Source organism: Penaeus japonicus, unplaced genomic scaffold (assembly GCF_977035675.1).
Source record: "Penaeus japonicus unplaced genomic scaffold, GWHDUDI00000001_assembly GWHDUDI00000038, whole genome shotgun sequence".
NCBI classification, from domain to species: Eukaryota; Metazoa; Arthropoda; class Malacostraca; order Decapoda; family Penaeidae; genus Penaeus; species Penaeus japonicus.
In genome coordinates this window covers 19594114-19614354 of record NW_028234440.1, presented here as the reverse complement: position 1 = coordinate 19614354, position 20241 = coordinate 19594114, and the positions used below count along the sequence as shown (strand labels likewise).

General features: G+C 42.6%; 1 protein-coding gene across 1 annotated transcript in view; it reads left to right on the top strand.

Annotated features, from left to right (window-relative positions):
• Positions 1-335: 335 nt before the first annotated feature.
• The window catches only part of LOC122264001 (uncharacterized), a 21870-nt gene continuing 1964 nt past the window's right edge, over positions 336-20241 (top strand). Inside the window, exons 1-8 of the mRNA XM_043032621.2 lie at positions 336-626; positions 15228-15448; positions 15970-16064; positions 17283-17421; positions 17560-17762; positions 18045-18188; positions 18389-18523; positions 18896-20241. The exon at positions 18896-20241 is cut by the window's right edge and continues 1964 nt beyond it. Of these exons, the coding sequence (XP_042888555.2) occupies positions 580-626; positions 15228-15448; positions 15970-16064; positions 17283-17421; positions 17560-17762; positions 18045-18188; positions 18389-18523; positions 18896-19096 (1185 nt within the window). The 5' untranslated portion in view covers positions 336-579 and the 3' untranslated portion in view covers positions 19097-20241. The remainder of the gene's footprint in view (positions 627-15227; positions 15449-15969; positions 16065-17282; positions 17422-17559; positions 17763-18044; positions 18189-18388; positions 18524-18895) is intronic.

Below are 20241 nucleotides of genomic sequence, written 5' to 3'. Positions count from 1 at the left end.
ACGTTCGGTCTACCGTAATGCGCTGCAGAATTCCAGCCTCCGACAAACTGACAGCGAACGAGTGTCAGTCACACTTTGTTCACACAAGAGACTCCCAGAAGCCAAACAACTCCACCAAATGGAGCCAAACAAACCATTCCTACTCCAAATCACTCCCAAGAATTTACGAAAATCGCCGTATAACAACCCCCCCTCCCCCCTCCCCCTCCCTCTCTCTCTCCCTTTATCCCACCTCAACCAAATTGTTCTTCCAATGTTTTGCTGTACGACACGTTGGGCCTCCGTCGCCTCGCCAGTCAGAGCGACGTGAGTCTCGTCGCCAATGACTCACTCGATAGTACATTACAGACACGACAGCGGAAAGGATGTGATGTGCCGTCGCTCGCTCGGCCTTTAGTGACTCCTGAGAAACGCCTCGACCCATAAGGCACGCAGGATATATAGCGAATAATACAAACAGTGGTTCGATGTGGGAGCATGGGTGTTCCTACGTCGTCGTGACAAATTGCTATGAGCTCAGTGAACCAACCAAATGAATATTTTTAATTTTTTGAGGGAGCTTAGAAGAAGGACTGCCTCATGAAATCTCTGATTCTGGACAATAGACAAAACAAAAGACCGAGATTGTAAGTATCTTTTCGATTGATTATTATTTATTTTTTTTTTCGTCTGTGTGTGACCCAGTGCTTGTTTGAATGTGTTCATTTCGTGGATCGGAAATTCGTGTCGCCATTATCAGGTTATATGGTCTTATTATATATAGCACGATTACTTTTACAGTGTGTCTTGTAATCTCTGAAGGAAAAAAAATGATGGAATCACATTGTCAGGGAATACAAGTTGCAAATAATGCACGACTTCAATACCAGAAAGTTGCCACCCAGCCGCAGTACTAGTTCCAATAGATATTGCGGAGGTGAATGTCACATTTAGCTCAATATGCAACACCCAAAAGGAGAAAAAAGGGTTAAATCACCACCCTGTCTCAAAATGGAGAAGTTCCCCCGATGTTAGAGCGATCGGCGAGGAAAAGTTTTCGACCCGAGTCTGACTTACTATAACCAGTGAAAACTCCGGGGCTAACGACCTCTCGCGTTTACAAGGAAGATCAGATTTGCAATATGGATTTGTCTTTGCAACCTTTTCCGTCGTTTCCTCGCCTCGCCCTTTAACCTGTGCAACGCGTCCGGTGCATATAGATTTTCCCCATTGAGAGGTGATGCAAGAAAGAGAGAGAGAGAGAGAGAGAGAGAGAGAGATGCAGAAGCCGAGAGGTACAGCAAGAGTCAGGGAAGGGTTACTGACCTCAGCGACTCAATGAAGCCAGCCCTGAATTGAGATGGCGATCCACACACACACATACTGGTTTCTTTTGCGTTATATTGCCGCCGTTAGGGGGGTTGTGTCTATGGGGATGCCACAGGGGGGTCCTATGACTCTTTGAGATCCGGGTCGTGTCTTAGATCGGGGGTTTCCATACGTGTTAGCGGTGATATTAGGCGTAGGAAACCTTATGTTCGTTCGGTGGCACATTCCTTCACAGTTATAATGTAATGGATGTTTTTTGTTTTGTTTTTTACTCACTGTTTATTAAGTTTAGCTTGAGGATGTCTTCCGTTTTGTTAATAGAGTGCGTTTTATTCATCAATTCGATTGTTGATTGATGGTGATAGATATCACTATTGCAAATTCTTCCATTCCAGTTGGTGGTGATCAGTATGGTCTGTCTGCCTTGTTGCATTTGCCGTTAGTTTTGCAATTAGCCTCTTTATATCTTGAGGCGCAAATAAAGTGTATCAGACGAAATCAGACGGTTGCAGGTACTCAACGAGCAACCATTCCATCTAGTCATTTACCGTAGGCATATGTGACACCTACCCACCCACCCACCCACCCATCCATCCCCCGTGCCAACATCCTCCACCCACCTCCCCCCTACCTCATGCCCCCACGAGGTCATGGTGTCATAGGCGGTGTCCAGAATCTTCTCTCGGTGGGGAGGAATGTCTGTTGTTTAAAGCGTGTTGGGTGATTTTCTTTTTTCTTCGAGCTGGTTGGTTGTTATGGGATTCCTGAAGGAGGGAAAGAAAGGAAGGAGTCTGCTCTCGTATCTTGTGACTCTCTCTCTCGCTCTCTCTCGCTCTCTCTCTTTCTCGCTCTCTCGTTCTTTCTCGCTCTCTCTCTCTCTTTCTCGCTCTCTCTCTCTCTTTCTCGCTCTCTCGTTCTTTCTCTCTCCCTCTCTCTCTTTCTCTCTTTCTCTCTTTCTCTCTTTCTCTCTTTCTCTCTCTCTTTCTCTCTCGCTTTCTCTCTCGCTTTCTCTCTCTCTCTCTCTCTCTCTCTCTCTCTCTCTCTCTCTCTCTTTCTTTCTCTCTTTCTCTCTCTCTGGGATTTTATGTGATATTGAAATGAATGATCTTTCTCTCTCTCTCTCTCTCTCTCTCTCTCTCTCTCTCTCTCTCTCTCTCTCTCTCTCTCTCTCTCTCTCTCTCTCTCTCTCTCTCTCTCTCTGGGATTTTATGTGATATTGAAATGTATAATCTCTCTCTCTCTCTCTCTCTCTCTCTCTCTCTCTCTCTCTCTCTCTCTCTCTCTCTCTCTCTCTCTCTCTCTCTCTCTCTCTATGTGTGTGTGTGTTGTATGATTTTATGTAAAGATGAAAATATTTGAGATTGAAGAGCAGCGTTTTTGTGCTCTGATTGTAAATGGAAATGGAGGAAAAATTTGACGTGGAATATGGGTGTGGTATGGGCGAGAAGGAGCAACGTGTGTGTGTGTGTGGGTGTGTGTTATTTTATTTATTGATTGATATAATGTGCATGTGTATTTGTGTCAGAAATGGAAAAAAACAATTGTATGTTCCCTTATTACTGTATTTCATTTTATCTTTGTACACATATGTTTGTGTTCAATATATATATATATATATATATATGTGTGTGTGTGTGTGTGTGTGTGTGTGTGTGTGTGTGTGTGCATTTATTTATATGCATATATATAATATATATATATATATATATATATATATATATATTTATACTTATATTTATATATTTATATGCACACACACATGTACATATTGTACATATATAGAGAGAAAGAAAAAGAGAAATCTTTCGTTATACTAGTATATATGTGTATGTCCACAGACACACACACCCGCACTCACACAAACAAACACAAAACCACACTGAAAGCGCGCGCGTGGGCGTTGAGTGAAATGACCTCCGCCCATCAAAAACTCTACGGAAGTAAACTGCGATAAATGGGAACATAGCCTCGGTAGTGTGTCATTTTCGCGTTTCGGTGTTGCGTTTTGTGTACTATTTCATTGTGTATTGTTTCCTGTATGTCTTCCACTGTATTACCTGTATCTCCTGTGTATCCCCTGGTATACTATTCCCTGTGTATCCCCTGGTATACTATTCCCTGTGTATCCCCTGGTATACTATTCCCTGTGTATCCCCTGGTATACTATCTCATGTGTATGTCCTGGTATACTATTTCTTGTGTATCCTACTGTAGCATTCCAGTGTGTATCTCCCAAGTGTTTCCTCTTTTGTTTCCTAGTATACTATACCCTGTGTATCCTAGTGTAGGACTATCATCTCCTGTGTATCACTTAGTGTACTATCCCTTGTGTTTTTCCTAAGTGAATTGAATCCTGTGTAACTACTAGTGCACTATCAGCTGTTCATCAATTAGTGGATAGTTCCTGGTGTTTCTCCTAGTTAATTATCCCCCATGTAGATATATCAGTGTACCATCTCCTGTGAATCTCCTAGTGTACTATCCTTCGTGTGTCTCTGAGTGAATTAATTCCTGTGTAATTACTAGTGTACTATCTGTTGTATATCTAATGGTGTTTCACTCTTATCATACTATTCCACTGTAAATCTCTCAGTGTGCCAAGTCCTATGTGTCTTTTGCTGTTAACTTATGTATCTCCTAATGTATGTATGTATACTCGAGTGTTATTTTCCGTTCTTGTGGGTGTTTGTTTACAAAAGCGATGACATAAACAAGTCATATCCGATTCCTGGGGTGTTGGGTTTCACTGTTTTGTTTATAAAGTTCGTCTTTTTTTTTTTTTTTTTTTTTTTTTTTTTTTTTTTTTTTTTTGGGGGTAGGTGTGTGAGGGGGGCGGGGGGGGGGGGGTTTTTGGGGGCGGGGGTGAGGGGGGGGTTCTTGGTATTGTAACTTTTTTTTATTATTAATGTCTCCATTTTGATGTGTTTTTCAATTATTGCTGTGTTTGTTTGTTTGTTTGTTTTACAATATGGAAGATTAGTTTATGCTTGTGCTTGCTGTTACTGAATGATCTTTGATACTGTCTTAGATATATATATATATTTTTTTTTTCATTATTATAAAGAATATAACCACGTTGCCTGTTCTTGACTTTTATTACTAAGAACTGTGCTGCTAATGTCTTTTTTTTATCACCTTACCCAAATTATTTTGCTTTGCTTTTTTAGTTCAATTATTTCTATAGTACTATTTTTTACACCATCATTGAGCTGTTGATTATGTGACATTGGAAGATATTTTCCTAATTTTTTAGTTGCACCATTTTCATTAGTTTTCATTAGATAATTAAGCATCTACATCTTAATGGATGCTGAGATGATGCTGACAGCGTCTTCATAATTAATGTCCACGTGCTGACGGATGTTGAGAGTTAACATTCACGTACTGACGGTCTCTTGGGTGTCAGCATCCATGTGTTAACGTATTATCCATGCCACTATCTCTCTATTCCTCTATCCTTCCATCCCATTATCCTACTATCCAGATCACCTATCCTACAACCCTTCTTTCCCTTCATCCTCTCATCCCTCCATCCCACCTATCTTGTCCCTCCATCCCTCTTATCCTCCCATCCCCCTTCCCTCCCTCCCTCCATCCCATCCCCCCTCCCCCTCCCCCTCCCCCTCCCTCCATCCCTCCCATCCCACTATTCCACCCATTCCTCCATCCCCCCATTCCTCCATCTACCCATCCTCCCATTATCCCATCCCCCTCACCCCCCCCCCCCACCTATCCCTCTAATCCCACCATCCAGGAACGCAGGTCTTAAGACGCCCTTACCCCGGTGTCCTGTTTCCTGTGTGATTACCCTCGGCGTAAACCATTCATTAAGCTAAACGGCCAAAGCACGGGGGCGGCTTGGCGTGTGATTAGCACTGATTAGGCAAGGCGACGGTCAGATCGTGGTTTTGGGGGGGTGGGGGTGGGGTGGGGGGTGATGCTCTCTCTCTCTTTCTCGGTCTCTTTCTTTCTCTCTTTCTTGCTCTCTATTTCTTTCTTTCGTTCTTTCGTTCGTTCTCTTGCTCTCTCTCTTTCTTTCTCTCTTTCTTTCTCTCTTTCAACCTCTCTTTCAACCTCTCTTTCAACCTCTCTCTCTCTCTCTCTCTCTCTCTCTCTCTCTCTCTCTCTCTCTCTCTCTCTCTCTCTCTCTCTCTCTCTCTCTCTCTCTCTCCCCCTCCCTCTCCCTCCCTCCCTCCCTCCTTTCCTCCCCATCCCACTTTCCCTCCCCCTCCCTCCCCATCCCACTTTCCCTCCCTCCCTCCCTCACTCCCTCACTCCCTTTCTCTCCCTCCCACCCCCAACCCTGCCCCCACACAGACACAGAACGCAACCAGCATCCCCCCCATCCCCCCACCCCCCTAGTGTAGCCGAGCGAGAGGTATCTTCCGGACTCTGCATCCCGTGACAGCTCAATCAAAGCTTCTTAATGGGAAGAAACGCCCCGCACTTATGCAGTCGACTCGAACATAAAGGCAGTGGCTGATGAGTGTGTCTTCTTTGGGGAAAGGAGGAGGAGGAGGAGGAGGGAGGGAGGGAGGGAGGGAGGCAAGGAGGGAGGAGGGAAGAAGGGGGGAAAGGGAAGGAGAGGGAGAGATGAAGGCATGGAGGGGGAGGGGATGGAGAGGGAAGGGGGGAGAAGAAGATAGAGAGGGAGAGGGGAGGAGGGAAGAAGGGAGGGAGGGAGAGGGAGAGGGAGAGATGAAGGCATGGAGGGGGAGGGGATGGAGAGAGAAGGGGGGAGAAGAAGATAGAGAGGAAGAGGGGAGGAGGGAAGAAGGGAGGGAGGAAGAGGGGAGGGAAGAAGAAGCTAGGGAGGGGTAAGGGTAAGGGGGACGGGAGAGAGGAGGGAGCGAAAGAGGGGAAGGAAGATGAAAAGGTAGAAGGGAGGGGAAGGAGATGGAGGATAAGAGGGAGGAAGAGTGAGGGAGAGAAGAGAATGGGAAAGCGAGGGAAGGAGGAAGTCGGAAGGGAAAACATGAGAAAGAGAGAGAGAGAGAGAGAGAGAGAGAGAGAGAGAGAGAGAGAGAGAGAGAGAGAGAGAGGGAGAGGGAGAGAGGAAATAAATAAAAAGAACAGAGAGAAGAGAGAGACAAAGAGAAGGGTAACATGACATCGTATTTGAGTTCGAAAATCGTTCGAGTGAAATAATGCAACGCGTTCTTCCCTGAAAAACAACTCCGACCGTATGTTAAAGAATAAATGACTGACCCCCTTTTAACTGCTTTCTGACTGTAGGTATTATTAGCTTATAAAACAGTTTCGAATCTTATGCTTACTTACCCTTTCTTACGCTTACTTTGAAGATCAACTTTGACCGCTTGAAAGCTATTGATATTCCCTTGGTGACTGTGGTAAAAATGACTTGAAGGTATTATTAGGTTAGAAACAAATTTGTGGAATGAACTGACTGGAATGCCTTTGATGACTGATAAGATGACTGGAGGGTGTTTACAGACGGTCGAGTGCCACGTTGCTTTAGTCAGGTCAGGTAGCCACGGGGTCAACTCACCGCAAAGCCTCGCCGCATAGCTATCGTATGTCTGCTGACGATGCTGCTGACAAAGAGAGAGAGAGAGGGGGGGGAAGAGAGAGAGGGTGGGGGGAGAGAGTGAGAGAGAGAAAGGGGGGAGAGGGAGAGGGAGAGGGAGAAAGAGAAAAAGAGAGAGGGGAGAGAGTGGGGGGGATAGAGGGGGGGGAAGAGTGAGAGAGAGAGAGAGAGAGAGAGAGAAAGAGAAAGAGAAAGAGAGAGAAAGAGAAAGGGGGGAGAGAAAGATAAAGAGAAGACTATAGAAAGAAAGGAAGAAAGAAAAAAAGAGAGAGACATGGAAAAAGAAAGAAAGAGGGTAAAAAGAGAGAGAGAGAGAAACAGACATAGAAACCGAGACAACAAAGAGAGATCACAAGGATGCTCATAAGTATCTCTGCAACGTCGTGTTCCTCAGGTGACAGCTCTCCTCTGGCTGTGATTGACAGTTGGACAGAAGCTTCAACCTCTGACGGAAAAGGCGCGCAACGTGATAGCCGAATTGCGCGTTAATGTTTTCTTTAGGGAAATTAATGCGTTTTAATCTATTTTCTTTGGGGATTTGTTTTATTGTATTTTTTAATTCCTTAACTCAGGTCGAGTTAAGGAAGATTTGTGAAATGTTGGGTAGGCTTAGATTTTATATTGAATAAAGAGGGATAGGCCTATTTATGATTCATGGTATATCCTATATTGAATAAAAATAGATTTTGAAGGTCAAGGGCACATCCTATATCAAATATAGATAAAGGGATGTCATAAAAGGTGTATATATTAGAGCAGTTAAAAGCAGATATGTTATATATACACCTTATATATATTATATCGAATTAAAACAGATTTGTAAAAATATTTATCGTATGTAATATATTGGTGTATCACTTTTAAAGATTTGTTTTGAATGTAAAACCGACTCGGCAACCCCCCCCCCCCCACACACACACAAAAAAAAAAATATATATATATATATACAGTAATAATAGATAAATAGATGATAATATTAATAATACTGGTAATGATAATAATAATAGAAAAAATAAAAAATAATAAAAGGTGTTCTTGTCAGTTACATTAGCTCCTTCTACGCCACGTCAAGATTTGAAACATGGCTGTCCACTTTCCCATGTCGTGCTTGCACAGGCGAATGCTTACTTACGGGCGGTGCCAGCGGGGGGCGAAGGCACACATCCCCACCCTCACCCCCCCAATGCAAAAATTAGGCACTCATCTAACGCCCATATATCATGATCTTACCCGTTGACATGCAAATGATCCGCGACAGACGAATTCTTACGTAAGACTTCAATGAGGAGTAATTTGCTCCAAGGGGCTGCTAACGAGGAGGTGCAGCTGTCTCTAAAGAAATTGAAAGAGAGAAAGAAAGATGCTTAGTTTAAGGGTCTATGATAGAGTAATAGCTTGGCTCGAGGCGTCGTTGTGTATATACGAAACGAAACTTCCGGATGCCGTATCTCGGGTCGAGGTTGCATCCCAGAAGCCTCTCCTCTTCCCTCCTTCTTTCTTATTCCTCTTCCTTCTCCTCCTCTTCCTCCCCCTCCTCTTCCTCCTCCTCCTCCTCCTCCTCGTTCACCTCCTCCTCCTCCTACTCGTTCACCTCCTCCTCCTCCTCCTCCTCGTTCACCTCGTTCACCTCCTCCTCCTCCTCGTTCACCTCCTCCTCCTTCTCGTTCACCTCCTCCTCCTCCTCGTTCACCTCCTCCTCCTCCTCCTCCTCCCCCTCATCCTCCTCCTCCTCCTCCTCCTTCCTCCCTTCTTCCTTCTCCTCCCTTCACCTACCTTCTTATCCCTCCCCCTCCCTCCTCCCTCAAAGTTTCCGTTGGATTTTTTTTTTTTTTTTTTTTTTGTTTTGGGGGGGGGGAGGTAGGTGCTAAAGTGTGTATAAGGGGGGGGGGTCGGGTGCAATGATCGTTAATCACTTAAGAGGCAAATTATAGGAGCTAAGGCAGAGCGTGGGTGCCTCTTGCTTAAAATTAACGGCCATAACGACTCGTTCGTGTTTGAATTCCATCTTGTAAAAGAAATGTTTTACGCTCTAAATTCTACATCAGATATTGCCCATTACGTTTTAGAAAATAAGAATGATAATTTCGAGTGTATCTTCAGACTTTTTCCCCCTTTTTTTCTTGTTTTTTTTCTCGTTTTTTCTTCTTCTTCTTCTTCTTCTTCTTCTTCTTCTTTGAGCATGCAATTTTGACCCATTTACCCTCATGGTCGAAACCCCTTTTTCCCTTGCAGCTTGATCGCATGCTAGGCTCGTAGTCGCTATGACAGGCGGTCCTCGCAACACACGCAGTTGTTTAGTGTGGTTAGCATTTCCTTTTGACTCACGGAGTGGTGGGGGAGGGGAGAGGGGGGGAGGGGGGGAGGAGGGGGATGAATAAGACTAGTGAATTGTCCCGTGCGATAATCCGTGACTCATCCGCTGTTTGTTACTTTGTTCATTCACTCGTTCTTTTGTTTTTTTGTTTTTTAGGGAGTTTTCATGATGGGATGATGGGGGTGAATAAGGCTTGTTTGTGAATTGCCCCGTGTGATCATTCGTGAGTCACTCTGTAGTTGAGGGAGTGAATCACTCACTTATTCACCTATCTTGGTTCACATTGGTCACCTTACTCACTCACTCATTCATTCACTCATTCATCGATGATTATTCAACCAAGGAAGAGGATGAGTAACACTCGTGAACTGTCCATTGAGATAACACACGAAACACCTTACTCACACACTCACTCACTCACACACTCACTCACTCACACACTCACTCACTCCCTCCATCACTCACTCACACACTCACTCACTCCCTCCCTCCCTCCATCACTCCCTCCATCACTCCCTCCCTCCCTCCCTCCCTCCATCACTCCTTCATTCACTCACTCCCCCCCCTCCCTCCCTCACTCACTCACCCACCCACCCACCCATCTCGACTCATCCTAACAAAGAATGGATAAAACTCATGAATCGCTCCTTCTAATTGACCCATGATTCACCCGCGGTCGAAGGACTCCCTTACTCGCTTATTCACGGCCGTTGACTCACGAAAGGATGTCCGTACAGCGAAGTCACGTCGCTTACGGGAGATCCTGTTGATCACAGCTGACTTTGCATTGCCGTTTCCTGCAACTTTCCACTTGCTCTTGCACTGTCGTTACCCGTCTATGTCATTCTTTCTGTTTTTTTGGTTTTTTTTCCTGACTTTTTTGTCCCACTTTTATATGTATTTTTTGTTGTTGTTTGTGTGTCTTAATTTTTCCTCCGTACATATGTATTGTAGGTGTCCTTTATTATATACATTTTTCTTCCACCTTTTTATTATTTTTACTATATTCATACATTTTTTTTTTTTTCTAATATTCCCTTCTGTGTATCTGAGTGACCTTGTATATAAACTCAATTTTCCTAGTATATCTCCTTTTTATGTATATATTACAGTTTTCCTGGTATATGTACTAACTCTTACATATAGTCTCTCATTTTTCCTCATTTTTTTCCCTCATGTATATCTGAGTACCTAAGTGTATATGCTAATATTTCCCCATGTATATATGTGCCTCGTGTACATCTGAGTGTATTCTTGTGTATATGCTAAATTTCCCTGTGTATGTCCCACCCTTTTACCCTGTTGTGTGGAGAGCGCTTTCTGAATACGCTTTGATATAAAAGCAAAACCAGTCATGTTTATATTAGAAGTGGAATCTGGATTGTGGATAGATAGATCCCGCATGTAGGCAACAGTCAAATGACCTCCATGAACTAGAGAGAGAGAGAGAGAGAGAGAGAGAGAGAGAGAGAGAGAGAGAGAGAGAGAGAGAGAGAGAGAGAGAGAGAGAGAGAGAGAGAGAGAGAGAGAGAGAGAGAGAGAGAGAGAGAAGAAGAACGAGAGAGAGAGAGAGAGAGAGAGAGAGAGAGAGAGAGAGAGAGAGAGAGAGAGAGAGAGAGAGAAAAGAAGAAGCGAGAGAGAGAGAGAGAGAATGAAGAACGAAGGACGAAACGAGAAAAAGAAGGAATCGAGAAAGAGAGAAAAAGAAAAGAAGAAGCGAGAGGGAAAGAGAAAGAGAGAGAGAGAGAGAGAGAGAGAGAGAGAGAGAAAGAGAAAGAGAGAGAGAGAGAGAGAGAGAGAGAGAGAGAGAGAGAGAGAGAAAGATAGAAGAAGCGAGCGAAGGGGCGGGGCTAGCCATCCATCCACATGTCATTGCCTACATCTCATTCGTACCTGGAAGCCGCAGTAACTAATGCGTTCTTCTTTTGTTTTTTTTTACCTTTTTTATTTACTCTCATTCTCTTCTACGTATTAATTCCTTCTTCCGAGAGATCCTTCGCCACTGAGCCTATTCGCTGAACAGAATTAGTGCGTAAATATTCAAAAGCAGGGATGGTGAGGCAGGGAAAATCCCAGAGTGTTGAGTGCTCGCTGACTCTTGGACTTGCGTTGTATTCTCTATTTCTTTCTCTCACTTTCTTTCTCTCACTTCCTCTCTTTCTTTCTTTCTCTCTCTTTCGAGCTCTCTTTCTCTCACTTTCTTTCTCTCACTTTCTTTCTCTCACTTTCTCTCTTTCTTTCTTCCTCTCACTTTCTCTCTTTCTTTCTCTCTCTTTCGAGCTGTCATTCTCTTTCTTTTTTTCTATTTATCTCTCTCTTTTTTTTTCTCCCTCTCGTTTTTTTTTTCTTTCTTTCTTTCTTTTCTCTCTCTCTCTCTCTCTCTCTCTCTCTCTCTCTCTCTCTCTCTCTCTCTCTCTCTCTCTCTCTCTCTCTCTCGTTTTCTCTCTTTCTTTTTTTCTTTCTTTCTTTTTGTTTCTCTCTCATCACCACCATCATCATCATCATCATCATCATCATCATCATCATCATCATCATCACCACCACCACCACCATCATCATTATCAGCCTAACTTATGATACAAAATCTAAATGTTATATGATAATACCCTCCCCCCCCTCCCTCTCACCACCCCCACCCCTACCACCCGACCACCTTTCTGTTGGCTCATTAAAAAAACACGAAGAAATCTCAACTCTAGTCTTTAATTAGCAATTTCAGCACATGCCGAGTGAGTTAGGTTTTGCTAACGTGGAATGCACTGCAGGTGGAATGAAGGGAGGCAATGTTGAAAATGTTTTGGCTGCAATCCCGGTCTGCAACTGTGAGAATTTGACACATTCTCGCTAGGAAAATTTGGATTTTTTTTTTTTCTTGGATAGGGTGTATGGATGGTTATGTGTGATTGTTGTTGAAGATGTTGTTTCTTATTCTCTCTCTCTCTCTCTCTCTCTCTCTCTCTCTCTCTCTCTCTCTCTCTCTCCTCTTTATCTTTCTCTTTCTTTCTCTCTCTCTCTCTCTCTCTCTCCCTCTCTCCCTCTCTCTCTCCCTCTCTCTCTCTCTCCCTCCCTCCCTCCCTCTCTCTCCCTCTCTCCCTCCCTCTCTCTCCCTCTCTCCCTCTCCTCTCTCCCTCTCCTCTCTCCCTCTCTCTCTCCTCTCTCTCTCTCTCCTCTCTCTCTCTCTCTCTCTCTCTCTCTCTCCCTCTCTCTCTCCCTCTCTCCCTCCCCCTCCCCCTCTCTCTCTCTCTCTCTCTCTCTCTCTCTCACTCTATCTCTCACGAGGGCAGGTTGTCTGTTATACAAGGTTGCAAGGAGACATTGTAGATCAAACGACTCTCGTTAATCAAAACCTCTATTGGGAGAATTGCAATAGATGTTCTAATTAATCGATATTTGAGTATTTATGATAAATGTCTAATGTCTTAGTTGATGTTGCAAGGTTGCGAAATAGGTATGTGAAACGCCCCTTTTAGATTGAAATTCTCTTATTGGAGGAACCGCCAGTGTTGCAGAGCGGTCTGTTTAGAGGGAAACACTTGGTGCTCTGTTTGTTGCAATGGAAACTATAGCAACACCTGTTTGCAAGTAATCATACTAGTGCAAGGGAGAGTATAGCTTGAGTGTCGTGATTTGCAAAACGGGGAACACGTTAATGAGTCTCTCTCTCTCTCTCTCTCTGTCTGTCTCTCTTTCTCTCTCTCTGGGATTTTATGTGATATTGAAATGAATTATCTCTCTCTCTCTCTCTCTCTCTCTCTCTCTCTCTTGTTCAAATGACACAGAATAACCTTTAAAAAAAACAGCTTTTAAAATATCAAAATATAGAGCAATGTGGGTTTCCACAGCACCTTCACCTCTTCTGACACGCCAGAGGGAAGAGTTTCTGTGTGTGTGTGTGTGTGTGTGTGCGTGTGTGTGTGCGTGCAAATATTAAAGTAGACCTGGCCTACTGTGGACAAGGAGGCGAGGTAGCAGGGACCGGCTGATGAAGGGTTGGTGGAGGTAGACGCTATCCTGTGCGTGTGCTGGTAACCATGGTAACAACATCCAGACACGCCCTATGATAAAGGCGTTCCGTAATTCTTATTCCGGTTGTGGGATGTGCAGATGAAGAGAGATAAAGAGAGAGAGACAGAGAGGAGGAGGGAGGGAGAGAGAGAAAGGGGGGGGTGAGGGAGGGAGAGAAAGAGAGAGAGAGGGGGGAGAGAGAGAGAAAGGGGGGGGAGAGAGAGAGAGAGAGGGGGGGAGAGAGAGAGAGAGGGGGGGGAGGGACAGAGAGAGAGAGAGAGAGAGAGGGGGGGGGGGAGGGGGAGAAGAGAAAGGAGAAAGAAAAATGGAAAGAGACTGAAACGGGAGACAGAGAGAAAGAAAGAAAGGAAGAAAGGGCGTAAGACAAAGAGTGTGTAAGGGTGAAGGGGTGAAAGAGTCTCACAAAACAAAAAAATAGTATATTATTTCGTGAAATCTGTTCAACTGAACATTTAAAAGCGAAACTAAAGATTTGTTCTTGAATTTCCTCCTTGGATATTGAAGAACATTTCTGGCTCTATAGCAGAACGTTAATTGGAAGAACATGTACTGACCAGCTTAGGTAGTCGCGTGTATACAGTATATGATCTATTTGTTCAATTGGTTGTGAAAAGTGCTCATAAGACGCTGTGTTGACATGTTCTATCTATTTTTTTTCTTATTTTTGAAAAATTATGATTTATTTATTGATGTGTGTTTTGATGACATTAGCAACAGTAACAACACAGTATATTTTCCTCCATTTTAGATCCAGACTTCATTTCAATCTCTCTCTCTCTCTCTCTCTCTCTCTCTCTCTCTCTCTCTCTCTCTCTCTCTCTCTCTCTCTCTCTCTCTCTCTCTCTCTCTCTCTCTCTCTCTCTCTCTCTCTCTCTCTCTCTCTCTCTCTCTCTCTCTCTCTCTCTGTGTGTGTGTGTGTGTGTGTATGTGTGTGTGTATGTGTGTGTGTGTATGTATGTATGTATGTATGTATGTATGTATGTATGTATGTATATATGTATGTTAATACATTTTTACGCGCCGGTTATGTTCACCGTGCTGTTTACTAATAAGCTCACCGTGTGTTTAGTGTCGTGTACAGGTGCATGGTATATCTTTATAATGTTAATACCATCAACGTGTACCAGTTAACAGACTTTTATCATAGTTGAACACCTGTGTATTTCCTCTATAACTAATTATATATCTCGTATCTACATATCTACATAGCTATTACCGCCGTCAAAGAGATTTACTCTTCCTAAATAACTAGTTTTGTTAGCATCATTTCTGGGGTATTTCTTCAATGGTTTCGACATTTATCATATTATTTCGTGTATTTTTTCACAGATCGGTTGAAATAGTTTGTCATTTTACTTTCATATTTTAGCGTAGTTACAAGTCGGCGTAATTGATTTGATATTTACGATATATTTTTTGACAGAATTTCATTACTTGTAATATTTCAACGTAATTTCTTCTCTATATAAGACCGTTTATAATACGGTTTAACACTCACTACATTGATATATGACCATTTTATAATATTATCGATCAGATTATATCTTTTTTTAGAATATTGTAGACCAGTTTAAGACAACATACAATTTTTAGTACTCTGAAAACCCTTTTACAGCAATTAAAGTTAGCTTAAGCCATTTTACAATCTTTGTGACACCTACCGATGCCAGGCGAAACACTTATTTATCTCTAATTAACCACTAATGTCCACGGAACCATCCATTTTAACACGTAGTTTAACCCCCCCCCCCCCCCCCAACCTTCCCTATTACCGTACTTTATGCACCCACCGAAACACTTTGCTCCCCCTATTTTAGTACTTTTTTTTTTGGTACACCGGTCGAATAACCTCCGAAATACCTATTTTAATTCGTAAGTTAACCCCATTCTATTACAGGACTCTCTACACTCACTGAAAAGCCCAATTCAGCGCACAATACTAACCCATTTAATCCACCGAATTAGCCACCGAAACGCACCCATTTTAACCCCCACTCCCCTCTTCTCTTCTCCCCCCCCCCCTTCCTTCAGAGATGGACCTACATGTCGAGCCCTACAGCAGCTGAGAGGCGCCGTAGACCAGCAGGACTCGATGGCTCCTTCTGTTGGCTGCGTGCGTGAGGGAAACGGAGGGTCGAGGGGAAGCCGGCCGTTGGTCACTCGCCTCTCCTACAGCCACCACCACACACACCTCCTGACCTTAGCTGACCTCCTCGATGGCTGCCCCAAGGTTGAGCCGTTCCGTTACCAGGGTGAGTGTTCTGGCGGTTTGGGTTTGGGTGGGGGTGGGGGTGGGGATAGGGGGAGGTGTAGGGGTTCTGGGGGGAGGTTTTGGAGGGGGTGGGGGTGGGGGTGGGGATGGGGGGAGGTGTAGGGGTTCTGGGGTTAGGTTTTGGAAGGGGTGGGTTTTGTGTTTGTGTGTGTGTGTGTGTTTGTGTTTGTGTTTGGGTGTGTTTGTTTGTGTATGTATGTACGTATGTCTTTGTTTGTGCCACTCGTGTATGTCGTTTGTGCACGAATCTTATTGAGTATATGGAGAGAAAGAAAGAAAGAAAGAAAGAAAGAAAGAAAGAGAAAGAGAGAAAGTTCTAATACAAAAACATGTATTTCCGTCATAAAAAAGACAACGATAATGATGATAATAATAATGATAACATTAGTAATAGCAATAAAAACGAAACAAACATAAATAATAATAAAGATCCCAGTAATGACAATCTTAAAAATACCGATAGTATCTCCTATACTATTAATATTGTCCCTCTCTCAACAGATACCAAAGAAAATATCATATCAAAACACCGCGGAGGAGAAGCCTTTACCATGTGTCGGCTGCTGGTTGGCCAAGAAAACAAAATAGATCTGGAGGTATGTTGGAAAATGGCACTATAACGCACTATAACTTTTTTTGTTTTTTGTTTTTTGTTTTGTTTGTTTGAAGGTGTAGGTAGGGAGGTGGAGAAATTATTGTGTGGGTGAGAGTGTCGTTATGATTTTTTTTTTGTTTTTTTTTTGTTTTTTTTGGTGGGGGGGGGGCGGGGGGTAAACGTGCTTTATGAATGAAATAGGTTTAAGCGAAAGCATATTGTTGGGTTTTGATATTTTGTTTAGCAATGGCACTTTTTATTCCTTTGTTGGAGTCACAAGAGAGGTCAAGATGAAAATCATTATTGTACACTATAACGGGTTTTTTTTTTCTAGGATTTAGAAGATAAACAGATTGTTATTTGGAGATTAGAGAGGGAGGGGTGGGGGTGGGAGGTGGGGGGTCTGTCTTAAGCCTAGAAGAGGAGAAATTAATTAATGTAGAGGGGAGGGGGGAGGGGGAGGGAGGAGGAAGGGAAATCTATTAGATGCTTAAAAGAAATTATTGTTTAGGAAAAGGAAGAGGGGAGTCTCTTCCAAACGAAAGATAATACAGTTACTGTGGAAGGGGGAGGAGAGGAGAATCTATTTTAAGGAAAAGAGAGGGGAAAAAATATTACGTGGTGAGGAGGGAGGGGGAAGGTTAAGGATTCGAACAATAGAACAGAGAGAGAGAGAGAGAGAGAGAAAAGGGCAATGCGTCAGAGGTTGTCATGGCAACGTTTGTCCTTAATCTGTGTTTCCGCTGTTTGATGTCCGGGGATTATGTATTGTGATCTTAAAGGTTAGGGTTGTATGAAGATGTGTGCATGTACAAACACCCACACATATTACACACACATACATACACACACACACACACATACACACACACATACACATACATACACACACACACAGACACACACACAGACACACACACACACACACACACACACACACACACACACACACACACACACACACACACACACACACACACACACACACACACACACACACACACACACACACACACACACACACACACACACACACACACACACACACACACATACACACACACACACAACACACACACACACATTCATTCATTCATTCATTCATTTATTTCACAATCTATCTCTCAATAAACAAATATATAAATAAATAGAGAGACAGACATAGAGAAAGAAATCATCTTTCTAAAACAGTTATCACAAATGGCTTCTTTTTCCCCAGAAATTCACCCCAACGGCACTGCACGTTGCCTGCCTGTTGCCCCAGCCAGGTCCTCTCATCGCCAAGCTGGTCAGCTCAGGAGTTTCCGTCAAGGAGGTCAACTCCTTCGGCCAGACTCCGTTGCATACTCTCTTGCTTGGTAAGTTAGCCGTTTCTCTATTGCATGGATGGTTCTTTTATTTATGTTGTCAGTTTTAAGGTTTGCTGTGATGTTTTAATGACTTTTTAATCAGGAGTACAATTTATGTATATTTTGACATGTACTTTTATCCTGCAGGTGATGTGAGGAGCTCGAGCTTAATAGAGGCTTTAGAAGCGCTTATAGCAAATGGTGCTGATGTGAATGCAAGAGACAACTCTGGCGAAACACCCCTTCACTGTGTGCGGAACCTGCTAAGAGAGGGACTGTACGACAGGGCGGCAGAGGTTGCACATACGCTGCTAGTTGCCGGTGCACATATCGATGCTGCTAATAACAAGGTTAGTGTGTGAAATATCAAGGGGATACAGAGTATAGAGCTAGTAGAAACGTTATTATTCTTTAGAGGGAGGTAGGGAAGGTGGTAGAGAGAGAGAGAGAGAGAGAGAGAGAGAGAGAGAGAGAGAGAGAGAGAGAGAGAGAGAGAGTAATAGGAATGGAGAGAGGGAGAATCAGTGAGTTGAAAAGATACGGAGAGATGAAAGGGAAAAAAAAAATCATTGATTACTTTCAAGCTTCTGAATTAAAAGACACAAACTAACTAACTCCCTCTACCTTCCCAGGGTCGAACGTTATTGACATATAGCGTAGAGTACCTGGACGACTCTCTCGCACTCACAAGAGCCCTGGTCAACTATGGCTCGTGTATTTGGGGAGCGGCAGATGGCAGGGACAAAGATCAGAGTGTCTTTGCTTGGTTTCTTAAGGTAAGGGTCATTTGTGTGGCAATGAGCACACTTTAGAATTGCAAATGTTGATAAAATGAGCTCTGGTAGTCTTGAAATGCTGATAATTTTGTTATCATTTCCTCTTTGTGATTTTTTACAAAGGAAGAAATCTCGCTCAGTATTCATTGTGTGATTTTACTGATAGAGAAATCTCACTCATTTATTACTATCATTTCCAGGCTGTGATTTCTCATCAGAGGCTTGAAAATTGTTCAAGCACAGTTACTATAATCTCACAATTGATGGCAGCGGATCCTAGACGAATGCATCAACATATTCTTAGAACCATGTTTAGACAATCTAGGTGTTATCATGTAAGTATTATGATTAGAACTTTTTTATTTCACTCTTCCTACCATCCCATGCTGCCTTGTCTTTCCCATGGTCTTAGTTTTCTCCCATTTTTCTCTCTTATTAGAGCAGTTTTGTCAACTTCATTTGCTTCACTGACCCGATGTATGATGGGTTAGATAGCATAACTAGAGATAAAAAGAACCAATTATAGGCCCAGAACTTATATAAGATACTGTCAGACCATATGTTTGACATTCCTGCATCTGACTGTGACTTAGACTTGTTAACATTAGTAACATTTTAATCATAATTCTACATTAACCTGCAATATCTATTGAAATATCTGTTTCGTAACCCAACATCATATATCAAAATCTCATGTATTGTTACAGATTCTGGGTCCTCTGTTCCTGGAGCTCAAAACACTAATGATGCCCCACTGGACACAACCCGCAAGCCTCTCGTTCCTCTGCTGGCAGACGATCCGCAGATCACTCACACCAAAGAGAATACACTCTGGTACGCCCCAGCTCGGTCTTCCACCGCCTCTCCAGTCCTACATCCTACTAGAAGAACCCGGATTCAGTTCATAGCTGCTAAAGTAATCTTAGTAATTAATAATAATAATGATGATATTATATTCCAATAGAAAGACTTGGATTCCTTTACTTTAAATGATTTTCATCTCTGAGCGGACTCTAACACAGATGATTGTGTTAATGATTAACCCAAGGAAAAAAAGATATTACGAGACGGGCTCGGAATGTATATAAGTGCTTATGGGAGAACTTAGTGATCCTCAAGTGCTCTGTCTCTTATGGAGATGTCGACTTAAAAATCTCCTGGCTGTGTTAACTCCTATAGGAGAGTCATGTATGCATGTGTGAAGGTTGCCGTGTGAGAGCTTTTATTTTTTCTATGAAGTATGTCAGAATGATCTTTCCTTTAAAGAAGCCATAAAGGGAAGTTATGGATTTGATTTTTTTTTTTTTTATACAATAATTTTACCTACTAGGTCTTTCATTTGCAAAGTCTCAATTCAGTTTCATGTTCCTCTTGCACAGAGGTGTGTGCGTGTGTGTGTTTGTGTATATATCATAGTCTTTAATGCTCATCTTTTCCTTCTCGATATAAGTAACAGCATAGAAAATATAGAGCAGGGTTTATGCTTGCCAGCACTATTGTGCCTTACATTATAATGTTAACAGTGTATTGGAAGACCAATTTTCTAGGAGAGAACTTTTTTTTTCTCTTTTTTTTATATTATTTCTTTTTCTTGGAGACTTATATTGATGACAGATTTGCCTCAATAGTCTTCCTATACTCCAGTGAAACTACTGTACAATACTTTCTAGTGATTTATCCTCTCAAACAAACCCATAGGAGAGAACTTTTCCCTATTGTATTTCGCGTCGGTGGTTGGAACTGTTAATATTCGCACATCACCAAACAAGTGCCAAACGTTAAAGTGGTGTCTTTGTATTTCGATGTCAAGATTTTTGTAACTTGAGCCGTGTACTAACTACCCAGGAATTGTAAACATAGGCATGGCATGTATATGTGTTTTGTGTGTGTCAAATTTGGACTAGAACTCCTCAAAATGTCACAAGTTGTTGAAAGTCATCACTATTTAGATGTTATCCAAGTGTTACAACAAGACACCTGTTATAAGCTCAATTTTCTCAATATGATTATTATTTTTTTTTTTTTTTCTTTTTCTTTTTTTTTTCTTTTTTTT